At 41.2% G+C, this 26,379-nt stretch overlaps 1 protein-coding gene across 6 annotated transcripts; it reads right to left on the bottom strand.

Moving 5' to 3' along the window:
* Positions 1-12: 12 nt before the first annotated feature.
* LOC101792155 (tropomodulin-3) lies at positions 13-24,878 on the bottom strand. 6 transcript variants are annotated; one of them, XR_003500031.3, is made up of 11 exons: positions 24,753-24,878; positions 19,767-19,953; positions 18,292-18,448; positions 9,682-9,804; positions 8,985-9,074; positions 8,301-8,431; positions 6,999-7,106; positions 4,607-4,750; positions 4,107-4,251; positions 2,818-2,959; positions 13-1,813 (listed from the first exon to the last, which is right to left on the bottom strand). XR_003500031.3 is itself a non-coding variant. In XM_027466857.3 (10 exons), the coding sequence occupies exons 2-10, from the start codon at positions 19,890-19,892 to the stop codon at positions 1,779-1,781; spliced, it is 1,059 nt and encodes a 352-aa protein (XP_027322658.1). In that variant the 5' UTR covers positions 19,893-19,953; positions 24,753-24,878; the 3' UTR covers positions 13-1,778. The 6 variants fall into 6 exon arrangements, 2 of the variants coding, with proteins under 2 accessions (XP_027322658.1, XP_071899578.1); XR_003500032.3 differs by lacking the exon at positions 24,753-24,878 and adding an exon at positions 23,952-24,396; XR_005268499.2 differs by lacking the exon at positions 24,753-24,878 and adding an exon at positions 20,921-23,114.
* Positions 24,879-26,379: the final 1,501 nt, after the last annotated feature.

Below are 26,379 nucleotides of genomic sequence, written 5' to 3'. Positions count from 1 at the left end.
TAATTCCAAATGTCTTTTCAGAGCACACCTTTATTTGTAATTAGTCAATAAAAGGCCAATTTTGAAACAGGGAAAAATGTCATTCCATAATTATAAACCAGTTATATACATACTCATTGAAGGCACTGTAGTTTAGAATTCTCTGTACAGTTGCAATACGAGTGGAAGTCACCTCCAGAATAAAGTCTGTCTTTAAAATCCAAAATATGAGTTGCAGCAAATTATAACATGGGCACAGCTTCAGAGGATTGCTCTGTTGAATTTTTATAGTACATAATCCGGTGCAAAATATCTCAGTCCTATACATTTCCTATATATAAAATGCTCACCATATTATGATCCTTTGATGAAAAACAGTTGTCAGTTGAACTCTCTTTGCTATAAATATAGCCGATCAGTCCTTTAGTTGTGAGTTTATAATCTCATGACAGCATTGAGTAATCTAGTACAATACAGTCCACACAGACCCACACCAAGAAGTCCAGATTTTTGTTATTTCAGAGAAGTCTGCTGTGATTATGCACAGAAATTGAAGCAATTCTTGTGGCCTTATTAGTTTGCTTAGATATAAAACTTGAAATACTTGAATAAGTACTATGACATACAAATATGACACTGCATATTGGTTAATTTCTGCAAGTCTTATGTCACATTTCAACATCAAGACGTAAGTAGAATAGAAAGATCCTTTCTTGAAAGTGTTGCTTCATTGTTTCATAAAAAATGACAGATTTCTATGAAGCACTAATATTTTAATGTAAAAGCTTGAAAAAAGGATTTCCCCATTTGCCAGCAACTTACGACTGATTTTACTGGTAAGGTTGCTTTTCCCCATACAAAATTATGCAGAACTTAACAAATGCATATCCACTACTTCTAGAGAAGTTCATACTAGTTACACATGTAGATAAGGATTTTTAAACAAAGAATATAAACTAAATGCTGATGAGCACATGATAGCAGTCTAAAAACATATCCAGTTTAGATACAGAGAAAGATAAAGTTATGGGACATTTTTTAAAGAGACCTTTAGGACTTATGTCTAATAAGAAACCTCACTTTGCAAGGCTTCTACTTTTTTGGCAAGGCTCCCATTTTTTCCTCTTTTTTTTTTTTTAAATCAGTCCCTCAAATTCTCTTGGGAAAAAGGTCTTTAGGCAATTTATTTTTGCTTGCTTTTAAGGGATGTTTACACTTAATCACAGTACCAAGAATGAACCAAAAATAAAAAAGAATCACAAATAAAAGTTGTGAAAGATTTCTCTTCAGTGCATATGAAGAAGGATGAACAGCTCTACACAATGAGTCCAACTATTGTGTGATGAATCCCTCACTACTAAAGCATTGTTCTCAAGAATATACACACCCCTCCATGTAAACAAGCACCCCTAGATTTTCTGACAACCATTTCAATTGGGTCATTATCTGCCCAATGATCTTCAATATCCCATTCTTTGGCTGCAGACAACTATACCACTGATTTGTGATTACATTTTTAGTAGAAAGCACAGCCAAGGTCCTGAAATACAAAAAAAAAATCTTAAAAAAACAACAACAAAAAAAACTATGGTACAGAGACTGGCGCAGTTACAATGTGTCAATCTGAAAAGTGTGGTATATACCAGCAGATTTTTAATATAGCTTTGCTTTAAAAGGAATGGGGTTTCCAGTCTTTTCCCTTCTAACCTAGGTAAATGTAGTCCAAGATTGCCAAAGCCCACAGTGAGGAGCACACCTTGAAGACCCTTGAAATCTCCATGTAGTTTTAACAACAAGATCTACTGGCTGTCTCCTTCAACCCTTCTCTTGCGAACTGTAACAAAACAAAAATATTTTAAGATGTTATTATTGCAGCTACATTATATATTTTTAACATCACCATAACATGCTGTGCAACGTCTCATGCAGTACAATCTAAAGCAATTAACATTTAGGATTATCCACCATTTTAAGCTTATGTTTTAGCAGTGCTTGTTGTGTTACCCATAAACAGATTCAAATATTTGTGAGGAGTCTTACAGGAAACATTAATCATTTTACATTTAGTAAGCAGAGTTATTTCTTTTTTTATATTGCCATTTTCTAGTGGTGGACAAGTAAGTTTACATGGCTTCATAAAAAACAATACAGGACTTTCAAACTACACCTGATAAGATTTATACACATAGCAAAAAAACCACCTAAGATGTTATGTTTAATAGCCTAAGCCTAAAAAAAAAAAAAAAAAAATCAATTGTCAGAAGCACAAGAGCAACAAAAATCCATGAATAAAATCACTGATGCTCACATGCTGCTTAGACTTAAGAATTTGTAAGATTCACTGAATGACTGGAGTTTTGCAGTTTTATCTCTTACAAACATTTGTGATTTGAGTTGATCTTCCTTAACATCAGATCAAACAGAAGGAAAACTATTTTGCTTCCCCTCCCAACTCCTCAATAAATGCTTTCAATATGGTCTAAAGAAAAAAAACAAACAAAAAAGTAGAATCATGTTAGAATTTGACTCTTTATAAAAAGCCAACGTTGCTTATTTTTAAAGTAGTCCACAGTTGTTGTTTTTTGGTTTTTGTTTTTGTTTTTTTTTTTATTTATTCCAATTTAAATCTAAATATTTTTCACGGGTGACAGAAATTCTGCATGCCTGTTTTCATCAAATTCCAGGAATGGGCGGAAGAGTTTCCAACCTTAAACTTCTCCAGTCATGCAGTTATAGGTAGTATGTACACAGTTTCAGACAAACAAGAAAAAGGAAGTAGTACAACACAGTGTAGACAAGGGAGAAATACTTTTTTGGTATAATAAAGAAGAAACATACAAAGACAGAAATGAGAGGCTTTGAACATCTCAGTTTTCAGTGCTTGATACCCAACTGGGTACTCAGAGTAACCTGTCTCTGTAGCTTCAGGGCTGGAGAGACGAAAAGGTATTTGCAGAAACTTTTACTCGTATACTCCAGACTAAGAAAGCAAGGGAAAAAAGGCAAGATATCAATAGAAACGTAGATTTCTACCAAACACTAATATGAGAACTAGCCAAAAGAGAAACCGTGAAGGAGACAGACATCTGGAGTGCAATGACAAAAAAAATTGGGCTGAAATCCATTTTGAGAAACATTTATGCATATCTAAATACCTTCATTTTCTCTCTCTACTCTATTATACCTGTCACACCTCCTCTCTTTCAGTGCTATTCTCCTTCACTTTAAACTTTACTACAAGGGGAAGCAGATCTGTAAACCCAATTCCACCTTCCTATTCTCTATTAGAGGGAGTTAGAGCTCTGCCTGTGCTACTTCTACTGTTGAACTGCTTAGCCCATTTTCACCCCAAAGAGATGTGTAATCTGTAACACATCACCAAGCATCTAAAGTGACAAAGTTTAATGAAACGGAGTTTTACAACATAATTCTATTAAATAGATTGACCACATTATCTTGTCATAGTTGAAAGCGTCAAGCATTTGACGCTATCATACGAGTGCTTTCCATTCACATGCCATACTGCTAACCAATTTTCTGCTGTTCCATTTAGTTCGGATTCTAACAGATAAGCTCCAACAAAATCAACTGCAGCAAATAAAGATACCATTGCTACCATCTACCCTAAGAGAGGCAAGGAAGGCACCTGTGCATTAACAGAGCTCTAAAGGAAGAGACAAACATCCCCATCCCAACCTCTGCACATGACAGTACACTCACTCTCCTTCGTCAAGCTTTCCAAATGAGACTGGGTGCACTGGCATGGAGGAGGGCATCTCGCACTAATAAATTCATGTACTGCCTTCATTCAAATAAGATCAGTCTCTTTAATCAAAACTATAATTTTTCCTCCCTTTGCCACAACTCATCTGGAATATGAATGGTCTTATTGTTTCTTGACTATGACAAAATCCTCAACTCGAACACCTGGATATCCCAAAACAACATAAAAAGAGAACACTGAGCAGCAACAGAAGAGCAAGAGTAAAGCACAGGAGAAATCTGAAACTGATTTTACTTGTATTTTTCTATCCTGGTTATATCAACAGAAAACCTGGAAAAAACAAACACCTTTAAAATTTGTGCCACACACATCATTTGAGTTATGTTCTACTGACAGGTCTTACCCAAATCATTGTTTTTTGTTATAGCTGCAGCTGCCCTGGCTCGAGGTCCCTGTTGTGTGAAATGGTATCCAAATTTAAGGATCTTGGTGTTTTCTTCAAGCATTTTGGCAATTTCTACTTCTGCAAGCGTGCCCAACTGCTGCCTCTATTAAAAGAAACACAAAGATAGTAGAGCTTAAGTGTTTTCACTCCTCATAAAAAAGAAATCAATACTCTCATCATATTAGTGAATAAATATTTAATTTTTTCATTAATCTAGAAAGCATAAGCTCGTAACATGTTTGTGCACTTTAAAGCACATGAAAGTTCACAGAAGTGAACGAGGAATCCCCTTCAACTAGATGCCCACGAGAATCTTAAAGACCAACACGCATGGGGTTAATATATTTAAAAGTAAAATATTTTGGAATGTTTATCACAAGATGCATTCTAAAAACACTCAACTAGGACAGACAGTGCACGAACACTGATTGTAATTATATTACCATAACCTCACTTACCTGATTATCAATTTTGATCTCTGTCAATGTTTCATTGTCTTTCAGTGCATCAACCAGTGCCAAAATTCCAACTCCAGTGATGAAGTTTGATTCTATGTTTAAACTTTTTAATTTCGTGTTTACTCTAAGCATATCTGCAAGAGCCTTTGAATGAAAAAAAGGCATCATTAAACTTTTTAATTGTCCTGTAGTACATCATAGGACACTGCAATGACAGTTTCCACTAACTAGTTCAATAGGAGCAACATGGTCACAGATACACAGTGTAACTTTGGAAGTATTCACTTTTTGAGACAATTTGAGACGTGAATCTTCAGGCATATCTAAACACCTTTTTCTTTTTAAAAAAAAATAGTTCTTAGTCAAGAAAAAGCCTGTCTTATTCATGCTACAAACTAAAAAGCTACATGGAATGTAAATTGTCTGGAATTAGCATATTCCATTTTGTAAGCCTTTGCAGCATACAACGAATAATGCAAACTGCTAAGTAAAGGCCAAAGAAAAGGGGGTTAATCAACTGAAAGGAGAATTAGATACAGTTAATTTGTAAATAGAAAATCTGACTTTCAAAATGCTTGTCTCTACAGATTTGGTAGGAAGCCATGAAAGTCAATGCCCTGAGCACAGTACTAGTATGTAGCTAAGAGGATACTTCTGTGGAAATGGCATATACCTTTGGCTGAGGTCAACTGCATGAAGTTCAACAAGGCCAAGTGCCGGGTCCTGCACCTGGGGCGCAATAACCCCAAGCAGAGCTACAGGCTGGGAGAGGAATGGTTGGAGAGCTGCCAGGCAGAGAAGGACCTGGGAGTGATGGTGGACAGTCAGCTGAATATGAGCCAGCAGTGTGCTCAGGTGGCCAAGAAGGCCAACGGCATCCTGGCTTGTATCAGAAACACTGTGACCAGCAGGGCTAGGGAGGTGATCGTCCCCCTGTACTCGGCTCTGGTGAGGCCACACCTCGAGTACTGTGTTCAGTTTTGGGCCCCTCGCTACAAGAAGGACATTGAGGTGCTTGAGCGGGTCCAAAGAAGGGCGACGAAGCTGGTGAGGGGCCTGGAGAGCAAGTCCTATGAGGAGCGGCTGAAGGAGCTGGGCTTGTTCAGCCTGGAGAGAAGGAGGCTCAGGGGTGACCTTATTGCTCTGTATAAAGTACATTAAAGGAGGCTGTAGCGAGGTGGGGGTTGGCCTGTTCTCCCATGTGCCTGGTGACAGGACGAGGGGGAATGGGCTAAAGTTACGCCAGGGGAGTTTTAGGTTAGATGTTAGGAAGAATTTCTTTACTGAAAGGGTTGTTAGGCACTGGAACGGGCTACCCAGGGAGGTGGTGGAGTCACCATCCCTGGAAGTCTTCAAAAGACGTTTAGATGTAGAACTTAGGGATATGGTTTAGTGGGGACTGTTAGTGTTAGGTTAGAGGTTGGACTCGATGATCTTGAGGTCTCTTCCAACCTAGAGATTCTGTGATTCTGTGATCTTGTTTCAGAAAATAAAATTAAAAAAAAAAAAAGGTAGCTGCTGAGGCTATCATAAAAATCCTAACTTTTTTTTTTTACTGAGTCACAATGCAAGAACAATAATTAAAAAACACCACACCCCAAAAACAACCCTCTACATTTTTATTACAAATGTTTTGGTTCCACTAAAATGAACTTTTTTACTGACCCAAAACAATGTTTTCAAATACTCATTTGTTCGTTTAAACTGAATGTTTTAAAAGTAGTTTTGTTTCCAATATGAAGCTAAAACAAATGCAAAGGATTTTTCCAGAAAAACAGTTAGTGCTGTTCTCTTACCTCTTTAAGTTCAAATAAGTAAGGAACTGCTTTTGATTCAGTATAGAAAAACAGGACCAGACAACAAATACTTAGGTTTCAATTTTGTCAAATACCTTTATACGTCAATGCTTTGAGCTAAACTTCAGTACCAGGGAGATCAGGGAAAGAGGTATTTTGTAACTTTCTTCAACCAAAACTCTACTTAGTTGAAAAAAAAAAAGATGAATATTTTCAGTCTCAAATGGGTTTCCTTTAAAGGTAATTTTGAACATACTATTACTATTCATTCCATGAACTAGTAACTATACAATCATGAAAGAAAGAAAAACAAGGAGGTTATCAAAATTAAAAATTAGGGGGAAGGCCTGGCAAAAAAAAAATCTCATTTATCTCATGCATCCAATGCATTGCTACGTATTCATCAAGAAGTAATTGTTTACCAACTTTGACACAGCAAAGGTTTGTTATAGTAAACATACCATTCATCGTAAAAGAATTTAATCATTTTCATCCCTATATAAAAGCATGACTTGATTCAATCCAATCCCTTACTGTCATCTTTCACTCCTAGCTTCTCTTGCCCCCCACTTAAGCAAGTTTGCAAAAGTACTTACAACAGCAACAGGATCATTGCTTCGGGTGGCCGCAAGGCTAAAATTCTTCACATGCGTGTTGGTTTCTAGGGCTTTTGCAAATTCTTTCAGCGTTGGAATTGGTATGTTCTTGAATTAAAAATAGCATTTCAGTCTCTTGAGATACATAAGTTTAACCCCAACTCTCCACCCCCCAACTTCTTCTAGCGCCTGATTCTCTTCACAGCAGAACGCACTATTATCTGAACAGTTACTGGTCTCCTGCAGCCTCACAGTATAGGCTTAGACACACAGCAGAGCTACACACAAGATGCAATGGCTGTTAGCCACCAGTTCTATAAAGCAAAATCACCTTTACTACATCTGTGGCATTGCCACAACACAAGTATTAAAAAAATATTTAGCTGACATTTACTTGAACTGAATGTTCTGTTTCCCATCAGTATCATGCTAACCTCTCAAAAATACATTTAGAGCTTTAACCTGGTGAAACCAATAGAATTCTATTCTGTGTTTACTAAGAATAACTCCAGAGTTTGCTAATTTACTGTTTCATCATTTTTACAGTGTAGTAGCAACAAACTGTAAAAGGAATAATTGTGGATAATTAAAGAAGGTAGCAAGTTTCTCTGTTTATTATAATAGTAATTTTGTTTTGCTACCTTTTTAGGCATTTATTTTGGTTAGTACTTCTCTATGGTGCAGTGTTCTTAAACCATTTATTTCGTTTGCTTCCTTCAGTAAGAGCAACAACTGGCCTGGCTTGCTAGTGAGACAGGGCAGAAAGCAGTGACAGGCTGCTAGCTGTAGCAGGTCAGGAGTGGTATAGTTCTGTTTTCTTTCATGCAAATATACAACAAATTTCAGTCATGTTTAAAAACACAACTGTTATACTTATGAGCTGCTAATTGCTGACTATTCTTTTGTACAAAAATCAGGAAGATGTTAATACAAACACCACTTCGTTTGCAGTAGCAGTAACTGAGAGCACATTGCTTCATAAAGCACAAAGAATTCAAAGAAGCAGTGAACTTCATCATGGTGAGCTGCTGGAAATGTCACCAGCTTGGCAGCAAGAGAAAGCTGAGCTGGCAGTAAGAAAATCTGAGGTTTTTAAGTACGCTTTTGGCAAAAGATATCAGGATGGCTTATCAGTTTAGCTGCAGGTTTCTGGTCTGAGATAATATATGCTGCAACATTTAGCAAGAAGGCTGCTGTACTTAAAAGAAATCCACCATGCCCTCCCATAGTTTTACAACTTTACAACAAGTGTCTTCTACAGAGAAAAGGCAACATATAGAATTACATACTTCATGCAATTACCTTAATATTATTTAGATTAACTTCAACAAGACGGGAATCATTATCTTTAATCCTTTGCAAAGTCTCCTCTACGTTTGTGGGATTTGGCGGTTCATCAAAAACAGGTAACATTTTTTCACCTTTTACTATATCTGAAAAAAGAAACAAATGTAATCAAACAGCTCACTGTGAACAAGAGATACATACACTAAGTATGTATCATGTATGTATACATACACTAAGTATACACTTACTGTATTTAAAGACTATATCACCAGTCTTTACATCCTCCCTCCCTCCTCCCCAAGAAATATACCACCCCCTCCTGACCATATTTTCATAAAGTACAATTCTCTTCCAATGGTCCTCACAGCCTTCCTGCTCTTCTTGCACACAAGTTTTTTTCAGAAAGCACAAGGGAGTTTAATTACAAACATACATATTAAACCTAAAAGCCAAGGCACACAAACATATCTTTGCACCCACTTTTATCCCTTCAAAAACTGAATTAGCTGCAGAATAGATTTTAGTGTGTATAGCTACATTTCCAGTCTTGCCAGAAGTCAACTAGAAATGTTAAACATGTTTCCAACTTAAAACTGAATATTCCATCAAAAATGCTAGTACAACAGAAGATAGTTAATGCTATAGTAACTGTGTGCAGTACAAAGAACTCATTTATTTAGCACTTGTGTAAATACTTACTTGAGAAGCTGTCTTTGTCTACCCCATTACTGCTTCCTACTACATCACAGAACTGATTGTTTGTTATCAAGTTGGACATTCCTAGTATAGCTGTAAAAGAGAGAACAGTTCTTTTAAATAACAACTACTAATATCTGTAAAACACCAGATCACAAGACCAATATGCTATTGAATCTCTTAATTTTAAGAAAAGTAGAAAAACTCCTTTCATTAATTACAGACTTCTTAGTTAGATTTCACATCTTGGAAAGCTTTGGTATCACCAAGTTCAGGCATCATAGTTAGAACTGTAGTTCCGTTAAAAAATTCCTGACCAAAGCTTTAAGCATACAGGTGTGTACCAACATGAACGGATGAAAAAGCAGTAGCGTACATGTAACAAAAAACAGCCAGTCTAAGGAATAAACTGAAAGGTTTTGAGTGTAAAAATTGGGCATCTTAAACCAAAGTAATCCACTTTCTTACATATTCTTTAAGGTCTCCTTCCAACCCAAACCATACTATGACTGTATAATAGCCCAAATCAATAAAGATGTTATGCTGCAAGCACACTGGTATATACCCCGATCTAGTTTCTACCACAACCGTGACTTCATGTAGTTATATTTCAGATAACAAATATGTTATAGCACACCAGTCCATTCACACTTTAAAAAAGGGAAAAGAAATTTGAAAAAAAAAAATCCAGACCACTAACCTGCAAGGTCACATAGTTCTGTGTCTGTGGCACTAGTCAAGGCTTCCTCCAGTTCTGGATCAAGAGCAATTTTTTCTTCTGTAAATGACTGTACAGGCTTTTGCTTGGGGATAAATATTTTCCCTGGAGTAAAGAAAATTAAAAGTCTGATATTACTTTTCATTATATAGCTACTTATCTTTAAATTTTTCTATACATAAGGAGTACATACAATATTCAGAAAATCCTGAGAAGAACAGCAAGGGCAACATAAAGGAACGAGGTTTCTTCTGTTTGCTCTTGAAAGTCAGAGATGAAAGAGCAAGAACAGCAACATAATGTTAATTAAGATCACAAATTTTAGTAGTCTGTATCGTGACTCCAATCTTATTTGTTTCTCATAAGTATTAGAAAGTAAAATACAAGCCTACGTTAAACAGCCTACGAAAATGTGTCATCCAATAAAGTTTACTATTGCTGGAAAACAATGACTGATGACTTAACTACATCGAGGGGAAAAGGGACCCAGGCAGAGCCGTAACTTGAGAATGTCAGAGAAATAAGGTGAAATAAGATGATAAGAAAGAATCATCTGAAATCATGGACATGAGCATTCATTGCAGTTTTGCAGCACATACCAGATTTCAAATTTGAGCAAGTACCTGAAATCGGAAGTTTAAAAAAAAAAAAAAAAAGTGATGCCTGAGCTGCTTAAGAAAACCATGGATTTGTGACCAGCCGAAAACAGGATGGTAATTTGCAGCATCTCTAACACAAACTGCCAGAAGACACTACTTTCTAAATGATAATTAGACAAAAGATAGGTCCCAGAAAATTCAGTGAGAAAAAGGAGCAGTAGTGATGCTATATTCTGCACCAACTTCTTAGTCATTAGACAGGTGAAGGGAAAACTTATGTTAGGGGACATGTATTATAAAGAGGTGTAGGTACGCGGTGTAATGCCTGCACGTGACTTAGGCTGAAAAGTTAGGGTAAGAAACCATTATATAAGAAAACTATTCTAACAATTGTTCTGAAAAAGAATTCAGATTTGAGTGCTATAGAATTCGCCTTTCAGAACAACACAAAAGTTTACAGCTGCATAAGAAAGAACAGATTAACGTGGAAAGGAAAAGCTTTGGTACCGGATGACTGAACAAAACTGATACATTCGATAAAAGTAATTCACAGCTAGCAAACTGGAATCTAACCTTGTTGGTTATTCAAAGTTTTTGCATATAAAGTGACTGAAAGTGAGATAACAATATGAAAACAATACATGCATCAGACAGGCCCTGGTCTGATCATTTTGGCCTAGCACACTGCATCTCATTAAAGCAAAGTGTGGTGCACCTCGGCCACCGCAATCCCTACAGCACCTGGCGTGTGCACAGCACCGAGCTTCCTCGCCTGCACCACCAGAAGCCAGCACTGCAGGATCCGGCTTCCCACTGCCTTTAATTATTTCCCAGGGTAGGAGGTGACGCCAACAACCTCCCTGTGAAGTCTCAATACTAATTCGGAAACCCACCCTTCTTCCGCATGCACAGCCAGAGTGCGCTTCCACAGGCTCCCCCGGGCCACGCCAGCCCGTCCCCATCGGGCGACAGCAGCCGCCCTGCCCCAGAACCAGAGCAGCTGGGCAGGAGCCAGAAGCCTTGCATTTTTTTCCTCATACTGCACACAAGTGTATCTCATGGCATGTTTGGACTAAGCCTAAATTTAGTATTTTTTAATTACCTTCTAGTGACAAGAAGCTTTATAGGGATATTCCAGTTTTAATTCTGGGTAAATTCTGACAAACCTGGGGTTTGGTTTCACCATTTCTGGAGCCAACTGATGACAGCTTCCGTGTGCTACATCAAACACAAACACAACTCCACCTATCCACCTTTTCTCTCTCTCCAAATCCACACCCTTGATTACAATAGTTTGTGGTTAATTTACTTTTTAAAGGAAGTCAGGCATCACCTCTAGCTATCAGTTTCTTCTCTTCAAAACAACAGTCTGATGACCAAGATTTGTTGCTAGCAACACAGTATTTTTGTTCCCGAGTTGCTATCACTTTGGAAAGTTGTATAAATGGTCATTACCCATATTTAGAAGCAGAAAATAGATCTCCTTACATAACTGTACTGACTACAAACAGCAGCTGAAAGCAGCTGACATGCATTGCCACAGATTCCTTGGTTCTGGTGGCCAGTTTAAAAGAAACAATGCTTGTGGTAATTCAGGATTAATATAAAACCTTCATAAATTGAAGGCCTAGGTGATAAATGTCTAAGATTACTTTGATATAATTGACACAGTGCATTTTCTACCCACGTTTTAATTTACCAGCATCACCTACTGGGGAAAGAATCACTTTCAGCTTAAACTGAATTTTTCAAAAGAGGTATGAGGACATTCGGCAAGGTTTCCATCAGACTCTGAAGCACAGCATGGACATGATCTAAAGCCTTTTGTCATCTATATTTGTGGTGTTTTCCCTCAGTAATTCAGAATAGTGAAAAAGGTGAAGCTTTTGGAGTACAAGAAGGAAGAGAAGGAAACAGCGAGACTGAGTGCCGGAGCCTTCGTTCATGCCACCTGATTTACAGCATCAGAACATTTCATGCTCTTTTTTCCAAATTAAGCTGGCTTCTTCTGTGAGCACTACATGACATCCGTCTAGAAATGTAAAAAACACAGGGTACCTTAAACAGTCTTGTACATCTCAGTCATGCAATTTAATAACCAGTCTTTTCAAAAAATAAACACTTACACTTGTAAAAAAAACCAAAAACAAAACAAAACAAAAACCAAGAATTAAAATCAAACCACTTATTCAGAGATACCAATGCATACAGCATTCAATTCTCATTCACTTTCCCAATGAGAAGAGAAGAACAACACTTTGCAAGAAAGTCAGCAAAAAAAGCACAACCCAAACAGGTACAGATTTGTGGCAACAAGTGTATAGCAGTCTAAGAAAATATTTTACAAAAAGCATTGAATGATGTTTTCTGACCTTTTGAGACTACTTTGAGCAACTTAAAGTCAAGGATTCTTAAGTTTTCAGAATCCCTTTCAGGACAGTTCTAGAGTTCATGCTTAGAGCTGTTTTTCAGCATGCCTCTTACAGTGCAGTGTAAGCATCTGAAGAACAGGAATCTGCTTTAGCAGTATTGTGGGATCTCTCCCCAGTCTTCACACCGATTCTTGACTAAGCCATCTGTTCTGTTTCTTTTGGAAAGAAGTCCAGGCAAGAATCTAGTTATCCATCTGCAGATCTGCACTAATGTTTTAGCTCCACCGACACTTCAGCCCTATTGCTGAACAATACAAAAAATAAGACCAAAAAATTTCACAACCCTTTTCAAATCCATTCATTTACAACTCCTATTCCCTACCTACACCCTGTCACACAGCACCCACCCACAAAATCTGCTACTTTTTTGGATGTTAAGTTAGAAACTTCAGGTTCTAAACATTTGCTTCCTAAAAGACTAACTTTGTCTTAAGAGTCAGGCTCATATGGATAATCTTTAAAAAAAATAAAAAGGTAGCATTTTTTTTTTTTTTTTTAAAGAAAAAAGCAAAAAATGTTAAAAGCTGCTCCCTGCCAAAGGAGCTAATTACAGCAACTCCACGCGCATGAAGTGGGTCAGGAGCACTTTTTGTTATAAAACAGGTCACACCCTTGTATATATAATCTCTCAGTCACTGGCTTCATCTTGTCCTAGGCCAGAGTTCAGAGATTCACAGCACGTACATGAGAGCAGGGAGCAGGTCCTTCCCTGCTTCTTGTAACAAACACTTCAAAAAAGAAGACCCCTGTGTCTCTAGGGACAATGATCTAACTCAAGGTCTGCTGCCAAGGCAGTTTGGAGATTTCCTCCCTCCCCTTACTGTAAGCTTTTTTTTTTTTTAAATACACATCTGCACAGCCCATAGAACGAATAGCTTTCTTGCCTCTGAAGTGGAACTCTTCCAAACAGCAGGGATTTGATCACATGAAGAAACAAGACATCCTCCTTGCTCTTCAGCCAACAAGGATACCGCAAAGATTAAGCAATACAACATAAAAAGGCAAATTTCAGAGATGATCACGTCATTTCTGTAATAATTACATATTCAGGTTCTTTATAGCTTTAGCTAACACTTTAAATGATGCACATCTTGGGATTAATTCACAGGCTTCCTTTGCAACAGAATGAACTTCCAGTTTCAAGTTACACGCTACTGTACTCCTCTAAAGGCAGAAAAGGCAGATGATGTCTACGAAGTGTACTAGACACACACACAGTACCTAAGATGGGACCAAAAACCTTGCAAAAGGCAGGTGCACTCAGCATGGCCACGCACCTCTAATGGCTGGCACTGTTCTCCCAAACCTCACGGTCCAGGAGGCAGCAAGCAACCATGAGCAGCAGGCCAGAACAAATTCCAACATCGGTACGGCAGTGCCCTGATGTGGAAAAGGAATCGCGTGTCACCTGAGGACAACCTCTTCTCAGCAGTGACTTCATGAAGAAGAGCAAGCAACAGCTGACATCCCACATGTCCTGCGTCCACTAAAAATTCATCTGTCCAGAAACTGTTAATCCACACCTCATCAATCACCAGTTCTTACCGTAAGACAGGCTTATGTTTGCTGACTTGCTTTTGGGTACAAGTTAATACTAATTTTTTGTAATTCAACTTACGAACAACGTCCTTAGTGTCTTACTGAGGAAACAGTGCTGTTACTTATCTGGTTACAGAACACGTAGCTGTGAGTTAGAAAACTGTTTTACATTAAGGCTGGTGTATCACATGTTATTTTGTTCCAGTGTTCTTGTATGGAGAATGTCAATTTGACAAGTTGTTTCTTCAACGCTCCTACAGGACATTAACTTCATTTCACAACGCGCAGGACATTTCCTTTAAAGACTAGTGATTGAAGGGCAAGGGAAGAATACAGCACCCCAAGTTCTGCTGCTGCAAACACAAATGGTGGCTGAGAGCAACACAAGCTGACTGAGCAGGTCTGCACAAAAAAGCTCTATCCACGTGGTATCAGCCTAAAATATTCTGTGTGATAGAGCAGAAAAAGTTAAAACTTTATGAAAAGCAAACCCACACAGAACACAGCCTGGCAGAAACGCTGAGGGAAAACTGGAAGAGAAAGTCACGAGAGGAGCACAGAGCCCAGAAACACAGAGCCTCGTTCATCTAGTATTTCGCTGAAGCCCACGCAGCAGAAAGCAGCCACCAACACCAGGCACGTTTCTGTCCCGGATCAGTTGCAGCGATCCCTGTGCTCGGGGCCATGCAGAGCAGGGGCAGCAGGACAGGACAGCTGGCTGCGCCTTGCCCGTTCACGTCTTTGTGGACACAGACTGGAGACAACGCCAGTGCTGTTGAAATTATTACCACATCACTTTCACAAATCTCTTGATTGAATTATTTTTCAGGCAACAATGCTTTACTGCATGGTTCAACACTTAATTGGAACGGAATGTGACTGAAGTCATTAAATCCTGTTTAAAAACAAAGTATGTTTTGAAGGATGCTTCTAGAAACCAAGCCAGAAAAACAATATAACAATATGGAGACTGTGAGGCTTCGCATTTCTTTAGCGCTGCTCTTCTCACTGCATCAGGACACTTGATGTGATTTCGTGCCTTCCATGTCTTGCGGCACAGCAAAAAAAAAGGTCCAAAGCGCTGGAGAAGTCAGGGCAGCCACCAGAGCAGGGGATGCAATACTGTTTTACTAACACACCTTAACCCAAAATGACTTAGGCACACTGGAAGACAGGATTTTGTTTTACACTGTAGTAAGGAAACAAGCTCACTTGGGCTGGCAGCAAGCCAGGATGTTTGAAGCTAACCCAGGGTAAACTCCTTCAATGAACCCGCAGCCACCATGCTGACAGCAGTCCTACTGAAACACGAAAAGGAGAGAGAAGGAAGGGTTTCACCCCTTCTTACTCCAAGAAAGGAATAATCAGACCAAATTAGAACAGTCAGACCAGCTAGGCATATGGAAACATGTCAGCAAAGCCTGACCCACAAAGATGGCACCAAGAAGGTGGCTGCAAATCAAGCCCATCTCTCCCTCAAAACCTTTACATCTGAAGATTAGGATTGTCAGTTTCTTCTTCTGAATCAGCAGGATAACCAGAGCTCCCCACCTACCCCAATTCCACAACTTGCTAGTTTTTCTCCACGCTGCATTTACCTAGCCAAACAAGAGTTGTAAGCCAGCTTTTTTTTTTTTCATTTTAATGTTAAATGAAAGCACATAAGGACATTTTTTATCCACAGAGAGCTCTTATCCTCATCAAGAAGGAAATTTTACTCCATTCCCTCTCCAAGTTTCACATCTAGATGAAAGATCGTGATTTCTTGATTTAATCAAAGTTACACAGACTTGCCAGTTTTGCACAAAATGGACATGAACACAGCAGCAGGTCAAAGCTGAACTACAGTTTGCAAGAGGGGAAAAGAAAACATTATCCTCCACCTACTCTGCAAGGCAGTCAGTCATCTTGCCTCTTCCCCCCATTTACCAGAGGCACAAATTTCCACACTGAACATTTGTTTCCACATTTTTAGTTTTGATGAAAGTAAGCTCTTTTTCCATGCAATTTTCTCTTGTTACTTTTTTGCTACTAAAAAACAGTAGAAGTTACTATATAAATAAATCATCATTAAAAATTACATGGATTTGTACTAACAAAGCTTGCATGACATATTGCAACATCCAGCCTGCTATTTAGTAATACTTCATTACATAAAGGAAATGACATTTGATCTTTCTTAACCAAGATCTGTATTACAGCTGGACCCTTCTACTTTTTTACATGATTCTCAGATTTTGTCAACCGAAACAAATAGTTCTGCTGTGTGTATGCATACATAAGATGGCTTTAAAGCCGGCTTTTTCTTTTTGTTTGGGCAAAACAATGGAGTGCTAATTAGAGGAAATCCTCCTCAGCCAACCTCAGTCCTGAAGGGGCTGAAAGAGATAACCCAACACAACACCAATGCCACAGGGACGCTTGGACTCACGCATTAGACCATTTGGCCACCTCCAACACACCGACAGATCTTCCAGGCAAGGATCAGGACAGAGAGAAAGGGCAGAAGCATGCGCAGGAACATGGGTACTCGCCTGCAGAGGCAGCAAGGGAGGGAGGACCAAAATGCTGCTGTGTAGGTGCCGCCCTCCACCCTTGGCACTCAGCAACACCCAGCATCATCCTTCATGCTGTTACTCATACAAAGTCGGGAAATGACCGCTCCCCTGTCAGCAACCAAGCGCCACACTTGTCTCTCAACAAAAGCACTGTTAAACTACACAAGTAACGCAAAACAGCGTATGAAGGAAGTAGGACAGAGCGTACAGCACATGCTATGAAGTGACAATCTCTGTATTCCTTCAGGAAAAAGAGATGGATGTCAAGTGACAGTTATCTGTACAGGCAGAGAAAATACAAATATCCACACAAAAAAATCACCGCATACACTGCACAATCAAGTATACAAATTCAGTAAATGACTGAAGACTCAGGTTTCAAATAAGCAATGATTCACAGCAGACATTTCAGTAGAATTAAAGGGTTTGGCAGCAATCCCTTAAGAAGAGAGGGACAATTCCTAAGAGGAGCCTATTCATCTTGGGCAACCGGAATACAGCTTATAAAGCAATTTTCCCAAGTCTCACTGCAGCAGATCTGACATGGTGCTGGGGATGGTTCAGACAAGCTAGGATTCACAAGCAGCACACAAACACTGTGGAAACAGCTGAAGCCTCAGCCTATGCATGTGTCCAGCACAGGGCTGTGAGTTCCTGCCCCTACCTTGCTTTATTAAGCACCACTGGCAAGTTTGAGAACTCATCTGTGGAAATAAGCAAACAAATAATCTATTCTTACAACATTTAAGATGTGCATTCTTTTTTTTCCCCTCCTCTCCTGAAAATGAAAGTAATTTCTGTCAAGTCAGTGAGAAAACTAGAATCCAAAAGCAAGATTTAAAATTCCAGACTTTAAAATGTCTACTTTATTGGGTCATGGTTTCCATGGCTTTCAAACTACAAGTCACTGCCAGGTTTCAAAGCCTTCTGCAATGTTAACTATGTAAATAACTAATAACAACTATGCAATCTTATTAAAACCTTTCATGAAGGAGACTAGAAAGACAACATGACTACATAGACCACTTGCCTGGCCTTATCAGTCTACAGCATCTTGATCACTACTGGGTGTCTACTGCGATACATCATTCTGTTGCTGTATTTTAAATTTTAAACCTAGTATTACAAATGTTACTGTTTGTACACAGCACCACAGGGCATAAACCACACGCACCCAGCACTTATTATTGACGCAAACCTGGCAGTAGCTCTTCCTTTGAAGATGCCACCCCATCAGAACATGGCAGCCTTTGAGGAAATCTTATTTCCTTCCTGTGCCTCATGCAAATAGCACACCAGCCACAGTGCACGCAATGCTCAAACAGGAAGCACTCGTTAGGAAATGTTGTGAGATAAAAAGCAGTGCAGCTGCTATTATGTCACTAAGCTTTGGCTCAGAGTAACTCTGAGCTAGTACACTTTATGAAATTTCATAACCACCTCCACAGGCAAGGGTGTTGTTACCTTTCTTTTCTTTTGTAAAAGGCACATAGTCTTCCCTGTCTTTGTGCTCAAGAGCCTGCTTCTCCAAATAGGCAAGGAGTCGTTCTCTGTCGAAAGGACCTGAAGCCTTTTTAGCAGTCTGGTCTTTCTGTCGGAAGCCCGCGGGAAGAAGTGCATTCTGCAAAACAACACGGAGTACGTAAGTACATCTTAAAAAGCCTGAGTGAACACCTGTTCAGATTCATTTCCCCCCTTCCCTATCCCTGAGGTTCAAACCCAACACATTGTCCTTTCTAGGCAATTTTGTATCCCCTAGCAACTTCCTTTTTTTTTTTCCCATCTGGGTGGGAAGGGAGGTAGTACTCTACTCTTTGGATACCAAGAATACAAACAAAAATAGTGCATACTGCACTCTGAATGGGACTGAAACAATTCTTTAAGTACAACAGCACCAGACTTGCTAGTTACTTTACAGTTCTTTTCTAGAATGAACGCTGCTTAAATGACGAGTAAATTAAAATTTGCTATTTACAATTTAGACACACAGTAAGAAGACTGCTTCCTCCACCATGAATATCCATGTGTTTAAAACAAATGTCCATACTATTTTGTCAAAGTAGTTCTACTTTTGACCTGACTCAGGTTGTTTTGCACAGCTAAAGAAAAACAAAAAAGGAGAATATGCAAATTGAAAGAGTATCTAGAAATTCAGACTCAAAAAGGCAACCAATCACTTTTGCCAGTTCACCTCCGTTAAAGTATCTGTAAACCAAAGCCAATTAGAATATTGCTGTGCAAGAAAACAGGTGATCATAAAATGCTTATCTGATCCTTGAATAAATATTAATCCCCATCTTAATAAAGGCAACTCAGACTTTAGCTGCAGGATCTGTGTAGGTCATGACTCAGTTCATCATTAAGAGAAAGCTGAAACATTCCTAATTTAATACTCCATGCTGACAATCATCCAGGTGTAGAGAAATTATTTGCCTCCTTTTCACAAAGTCTAGTAGCCTTTGTAAAGGCTATTGGATACAGGTTGAGGAATCTTTAGAAGTTAGTACCCTCCCTCTCCCGTCCAACAGTAGAAATAATAAAATAAAATAGAAATGGATGCAAAAGGACTGTTTACCACACAAAAATAGAAACAGGAAAATTCAACAGACCTTTCTAAATAAACTTTCTTTTAAATAACATCACTAAGAACAATTTTTCATTTACAAATATATCAGGTGGAAGCCTCTCCTGACAATCCCTTTTTCTATTTTCCTCTGCTGTGGCTGCATTCACAATGCAAACAGGAAACAACCCATTGAGATGTTATATACACACATGTATCCATAAATAAGATTGTTAGCAGTCCAGGAAAAAAACTCTGTCCAAGAGTATACTGACTACAAGCAGAGTTTTAGACAAAAAAAAAAAGTGGTTAATTACTGCAGACTAGTTTCTGAACAAATTTAAAAAATAAACAATTTCTCTCTGTTATTACCTACCTCTGGGTCAAGATCATCCAAAACTGTTTCCAGTTGTTTCAGTTCTTCTTCTGACAGTTTGCCAAGAATTTCATCCTCATCAAGATCTTTGTATTTGTCCAAGTCCTTTCGAAATGGGAGTGTCATGACTTGGGCAGTAGCAAGTTCCTCAAACACTTCAGAATCTGAGTCTTATTCTCAACCAGATCTATAAAAAGAAAAAAAAATGGAAGAAAGCCACAGTTCAGGTAAATGTCCCAATTAAAAAGCATCTTCAACTTCTCAACGCATTTCTAAAAAGAAAGTTTTTCATCCAGTATTCATGTCAATCTGTTGTTCTGTGACAGATACAGAGCGATTGGAAGCCTTGCTTCCTCACTGACCAGAATCCCATTCTGCCATGCCATTTCCCATCAATAACTAGAATAACAATAATAAAAAAGCTACATGTATATTTGAAGATCTATGGTGTAATTTCCATGGAGCAGGGCAGGCTGTGGGATGGGGATGAGATGCCAGTTATACCTGGTAACTATAAACCCATCTTAATGCTATTGTTTCTACAGATACTCAGTCAAAGGAACAGTCAAGATGCTTTATACTTATTGTTACTGCTGCTGTTCAAGGCCAGTAAGGAGAGCTTCACTACAAAAAGGCTATTTGGTTATTACTGACTCATATCCTTGCCTATTATCAACAGAGGAAGCAAAGGATGTTTGTTTATTACATCACTGCAATTGAAATAACATTCTGTTCTGTCAGATGAAAATTAAAGTACCTCGATGAAAGGCTTAAGGAACATAATACCTAAGTAAAAGCAGTCCACTCAATCCGACTACCAAAAAAATATGTAACAGACTGTAACTGCCCACTAACTATTGCACTTGGAAGAAATCGGGTAACCTTTGTTCTAACAGTCAAAGTGTTTGAGCATTTGACTTGGAAAACACACACAGTCACAGTGGTGTTTAAGCAAAGTAGTTAATTCCTCCTCTTTTTCTTCTCTCTAAGGAATTCTGGGATTCACCTTTTGCTCAGCCAAATTCCTGCTTCAATCTGAATGTGTGCACACAGGCACAAAAGGGTGACCTGAATGGCTCCCTGGCCTGAGCACGAGTTTCCACAACGCATTTGGGGAGGAAAAGGTAGATCGACACATCTAGGCTCATCAGCACCTTTAGCTCCTTTCTCAGCTTGGCAGAAATAACCGGCACAGAAACCAGGCGTTCAGCACACGCCGCTTGCTCTGTCGAGCCCAAGTTCCCATTCAGACGCTCACGCCACATACACCAGGTTACTTCAAATCCAGACTTAGCCTCTACCTCAAAAGCAGAAGAACCTAAAGTTATTGCCTCGTAAGTAAAAGGAAGAGCAGGGACACACAGACACGCACGGGATCCATTTCACAGGATTCCTTCAGCTCAGTGGTTTACCTCCAGAAAGGCCTCCCCTCCCTTTGCATACTGGCTGTCACGCTCGCTCTCTGCAATCTTTGATTCGGAGACACTCAACAGGCACGAGCCTGTCAAGGTTCACTCACTCAGTCCAGTTTACCAGTCCTATGAAGGCAACTGTTAAAACCAGGTTTACTTTACAGGTAAATTTCTAGTTCCTACCAACATCTGCAACCCAACCATGAATGCATTCACAGCTATTTTCAGCATGTCTGCTTTGAAAACTACTGCTGGTGTACACACTAGGACATGCTTGTAGGCCAAGGTTGACGTTGACAGAACATCTCCAAAGCTGAGGGTCAGGTCTCCCGAAAACAACAAGCAGGAGGAATTCTCAATGTCACGTTAAGTTACATCGAGAGCACAGTGTCTGGCTTCCCCTGAACTAAAACCAGTTGTTCACACCTTTCAAAAGAGGCCACAGGGACGAAAGCATCAGGCCCAGAAGTTCCTAGCAGCAGAAGCACAGAGCAATGCACCTGTGCTTCTCAAACCAGGCTCCAGCAGCGACCAGCCCCGTGCCACCTGCTGCAGCTTCCACAGCCACACAGCGCTCCTTTCTCAGGGGAGGCCATTAGGTAACTGCAGCAGGTGCCACACGATCTGCATGCAAACTTGTGACTCCCGGAGCCTTAACGCTTTCCTCTTCTTCACAGCTCAAGCCATTACACTATCATCAAAGAGAAGCATTTCCTGCAGCCAGTTACACAGCACTGCTCGTGACCAGGCTGCACGGCCTGAACCCCACATCAACACACTGCCATTCACCACTCCTCTGCATGGCCATTTGCATCCACGTATTAAGAGGTATAATTTTAACCAGTAATTAAAAGGAGCAGAGTCGTTAGCATGGGCAGAACAATGCTCCCCTTCCTCTGACCGACAGTAGCACTGCATAGCCACGCATTACATCCAGGCAGGCTCTATTTTGTCTTTATGAATAGCTGTAAAATGCTGTCGCCCCAAATTAATTACCTTTTATTTACTGCATTTACATCTTTCATATTGGAAAACTACCTATCCTTCATAACACACTAACGCTCCGGTCATAGCCCTTGGTCTCACCTGTCTTTACTCAATGATCAAAGTATCCACTTCACAACCTGAACTGCAGCAATCACACAAAAAAGAAGAGTGGGTGGAAAGCAGTAGCATAAAACACATTAATTTTGTAACTGAGTCTTCTCTTTAGCAAGAAGAGACTCACGTGTTACCTAGCAAATTTAAAGTGTTTTGGACACCCTTTCTAATACCTGTCCATTTATTTATAAGAACATTAAAGCATACTTTGCATGAGGCACCTTTAAAAAGTTTTAATGGTAACACTGACTAGCAGGTCTGCATTACACAGGGTTTGTAACAGCTTTCACAAACACTCTCTACAAAAGAAACCATATATGACACGTATATATAATGAGCTAAAAATCAGGTTTTAAAGCATGGTGTCAGGAGCTCTCATTGCTTAGACAGGACAGAAAGGCCAGCTGAAGCCACAGCCTGATCAAACAACCTCTCAGCCTCCCATTAAACACATTCGCTTTTGCCTTCTGTCACTCATTTTAACCGTGCAGCGTAGAAAAAGACATGCATAACAAATTACAGTTTTTAGAAGGGGCAGTTATTTAGACTGTGAATATTTGTGGCACATCTTACTGCAAAATCACAGGCAAAACGGTAACCAGCCATTTTGGCTTTGCAGATACTTGGCACTTTTTGATAAGCAGAGATGGTTTTCTTCTAAGTATCCTTCTTAACTTGACCGTAAAAATATTTTATACATTAAATGCCAACTAGGCCGATCTCTTTATCGAATACATAACTATAATGTAAAGCTAGAACTTTATTCCAGCAGCTTGATAGACGCAGCAGAAACATTTGGCATAATGAAGACAAAGCCGTCACTTCCAATGAATCAAATTTCAAATCTCCAGCTATTAAGCAGAAGTTAGAAAAGGCTATGAAGCAGAAATCAGAAAATTAGAAGCGAGGATATTGTGACAGACACCGAATTTAAAAAAAAAATAAAAGCCATTATTCTTTCACCTAAGAAATCCATGAACTAAGGAAATTAGAAGTGTGTAATAACTTCATTTTAGGCTGTTTTATAACTACCTGACCAATCCACTGAATCACTGTCAAGCAACTGTCATACACCTATCTACAATTAAAATATTTTTTTCTCTCCTACCTAAAAGGTACATTAAACACTACGAGTCTAAGAATAGCCAGTTCCCAATTTCCTTTGCAATTTCCTATTAAATTTTTAAGGACACAATTTCTTGGGACCCTAATAGGAATAAACCCTTAGAAATCTCTCTCCCACAGGACAGGAGTCTTGCTAAAGTCCCCTGTAAATGGCTTCCGTAACTTGGATTTTAAAATAGAAACAACTTCAGGAAAAACAAAGCGAGCCAGTTTTGGCCAGCACGTTCAGGGCGCTCACTTCAATCCCACCCATTCCCTTGCAGCCTCCCCACACGCCCAGCTGGAGCAGGGCTCCTCGGGTGGCCGCTGTCAGCGCCAGGGCCCCGAACCAGCTCCTGCTGCCCAGAGGCTCCAAAGCAAAGCTGAGGCTTCCCAGGGAGCTTCCACGATGGCAATGGCTCGGACTTGCAGCGTGCAAAACAACAGAGCTGCTGGTGAAGAACGCGTTGCGCTCTAAAGAACTACCTTTATTTACCAAACCTGGAAGAAAAATGACTTAAAGCGAGTCCTGCCGTAACTCTGGCACGTTCCCCCGGGTTGTACGCACCTCAGCTGAGCGGCACAGCACCAGGAGGCTCTCAGGGGTACCCGAACCCTGCACCCCCCGGCCTGAGCCCGCTGCCCCAGCTGACAGCCACAGCCCCCCCCCGGCCCGGTGTCGCCGAGCCAGCAGGTGGCACCTCTCCTTCACCCGCACTTCTGGTCAGGGCAAGCCGCGTTTTCCAGGAAGCACGGAATAGCTATTTTGGGCTATTTTCCTACATAAACAAGCCCGGGGCTTCGCTCTGCTCACAGACACGACCGGCCCAGCTTCGTGCGGGGCGAGCCGAGCCCCCCCGGGCTCCCCCTGCTCAGCACGGCGACACCGGCAGCGGCGCAGGGGCCAGCAGCGGGGTGCTCCGGGCAGCAGCGGGGGCTGCTCACCACAGGGGGCTGCCCGCAGAGCCTCCGGTGGGAAGGCGCCACGGGACACACGGGGCACACGGGCCCCTCTCCGCCCCCCCAGCCCCCCCGGCACGGTCCCGGCCCCCCGGGGAGCGGCGGCAGGGCGCTCCCCGCGCCTACGGGCGAGGCCGTCGGAGCGCGGCGCCCTCCGGCCGCGGCCCCTCGCCCCCGCTGCCCGCTGCCGCCCCCCCGGGCTGGGCGCTCCGCAACGCCGCCGGGGCGGGCTCGGCCGGAGCGGGGGCACCCGGAGGAACCCCCCCGGCCCCGCCGCCTCCCTCCCCGGGCAGCGGGGCTGCGGCCGGGCTCCCCGCCGCGCGGCTGCTCGCTCCTCTTGCTCCCCTTCCTCCCGCCCTCCCCCCCGGAGCGGCCCCCGCCGGGTCCCTCCGCGGCGCCCCGCACTCACCGGCCGGGCGGCAGCGCCCCAGCTCCCTCCGCCTGCCGCTCCCAGCCGCTCCCCGCCGCCCCGCCCCGCTCCGCGCCTGCGCACAGCGCGCGGCACGCTGGGAGTTGTAGTCCCAGCACACGCGGAAGCGGCGCAGGCACCGCCTGCTCCGCGCTCTGCCCTCACCGTGTTTAGGGTTTTTTGTCTTAGGTTGGAAGCCGCTAAACTTTCCACACGCCACAATGAAAGGTTAAAGTGAAGGCAGTTGTCTGTCATGGGCATTAAGCTTTTAGTTGGAATATTTTAAATTCTGGTAATTTATAACTCATGCATCAATTACAGATGCTTTACAAAGCCCTGCCTGCACTGCAGGCATTAGCGAGGCTCTTAGGAACCTGGTTAGAGACAACCTCACCCACTGATTTTCCAGTGAACTGCATCAAAAGAACCTGCGGAAGCTTGCAGAGGACCAGTCCAACGCGTGGGGCTGAAGCACCGCCGGGTGCTCCACTGCCAGCACGCACAGAGGACGAGTCTGGGTGCACTCAGCAGTGCCGGGGCTGGGCTCTGTGACCACCGTGCCAGCCTGCGCCGGAGGCAAGAGACCCGCAAAACAAAGTAGAGCTGCTCCGGCACGCAGATGAAGGGTGAATGAAGACACTTCTGTAAGCACAAGAGCACTTCTGTAAACGCTTGGCGATAGATTCATAATCCCTCTGCCGTAGGAAGGCTGGCGTTTTCCAAGCTGACAGGCCGATGTGGGTATCAGGGCAAACAGAATGTTCTCAAAAGGATTAGTGGAGAGATTTATTTTTCAAAGGCTGAGATATAATTTGAGACAATTACACATGGGTGAGAGAAGTGTAGCAAATACAAAACCTCAGAGGACAGAGAAGACCTGGACAACAGCAGAACTTCCAGGAGTGCTGAAATGATACAAGGCGAGCCAGGAGCAGAGCCAGCGCGCACCATCCTCATCATCCACTGAGCTGTGCTACGCCTGGCAGGAAAAGGGATATGCAAAGCCTCAGACATAATCCTAAACTGATTAAATCATAATATATTTACTTACTCCAGTGCTGATGTGGTACAAACGAAGAACACGGATTCAGTGTATATGGCCCGGCACGTAAATACCTGCCTGGGAACTGACACGGGATATAGCCAGGAAGGATACTGTCTGTAGACTACGTAAAAATGAAAAGCAACACCTGGACCCTTTCTCCTAGATAATCTTTATGAGAGTGGCCCAGCTCAGACTGAAACAAATTATGAGTGAAGAAATCATGTTCCTTCCAGTGGTAGGAAAGGACGCAGTTTTGCGCTGGTTCGTGAGACGCAGCCCTTGTCATGCCCTCAGGCGATTCCTCTTGCTTTGCAGCTTTTTGGAGTCTCAAGGCTTGAGGCTTGTTTTCCTGGCCCTGTAGCATGCCACCAAGTGGGCCCCAGGCTGACAAAAGCATCTGTTCTGTATCTCGCTTTCCACACCCGCAAAATGGAAAAAGTGATTCCATTTGAGATGTTCCACTGCAAATTATTCAGTACAGATGAGGTATTTACTATCACTATCACTACCACAGCAAGTACAGCACCCAAATGCATTTCTTTGAGATTTGTGGTATGTGTGGATATAGAAGGGTTCACAGAA

The sequence above is a fragment of the Anas platyrhynchos genome, chromosome 11 (assembly GCF_047663525.1).
Source record: "Anas platyrhynchos isolate ZD024472 breed Pekin duck chromosome 11, IASCAAS_PekinDuck_T2T, whole genome shotgun sequence".
NCBI classification, from domain to species: domain Eukaryota; kingdom Metazoa; phylum Chordata; class Aves; order Anseriformes; family Anatidae; genus Anas; species Anas platyrhynchos.
The sequence above is the reverse complement of the archived record's forward strand: the minus strand, read 5'-3'. Positions and strand labels throughout refer to the sequence as shown.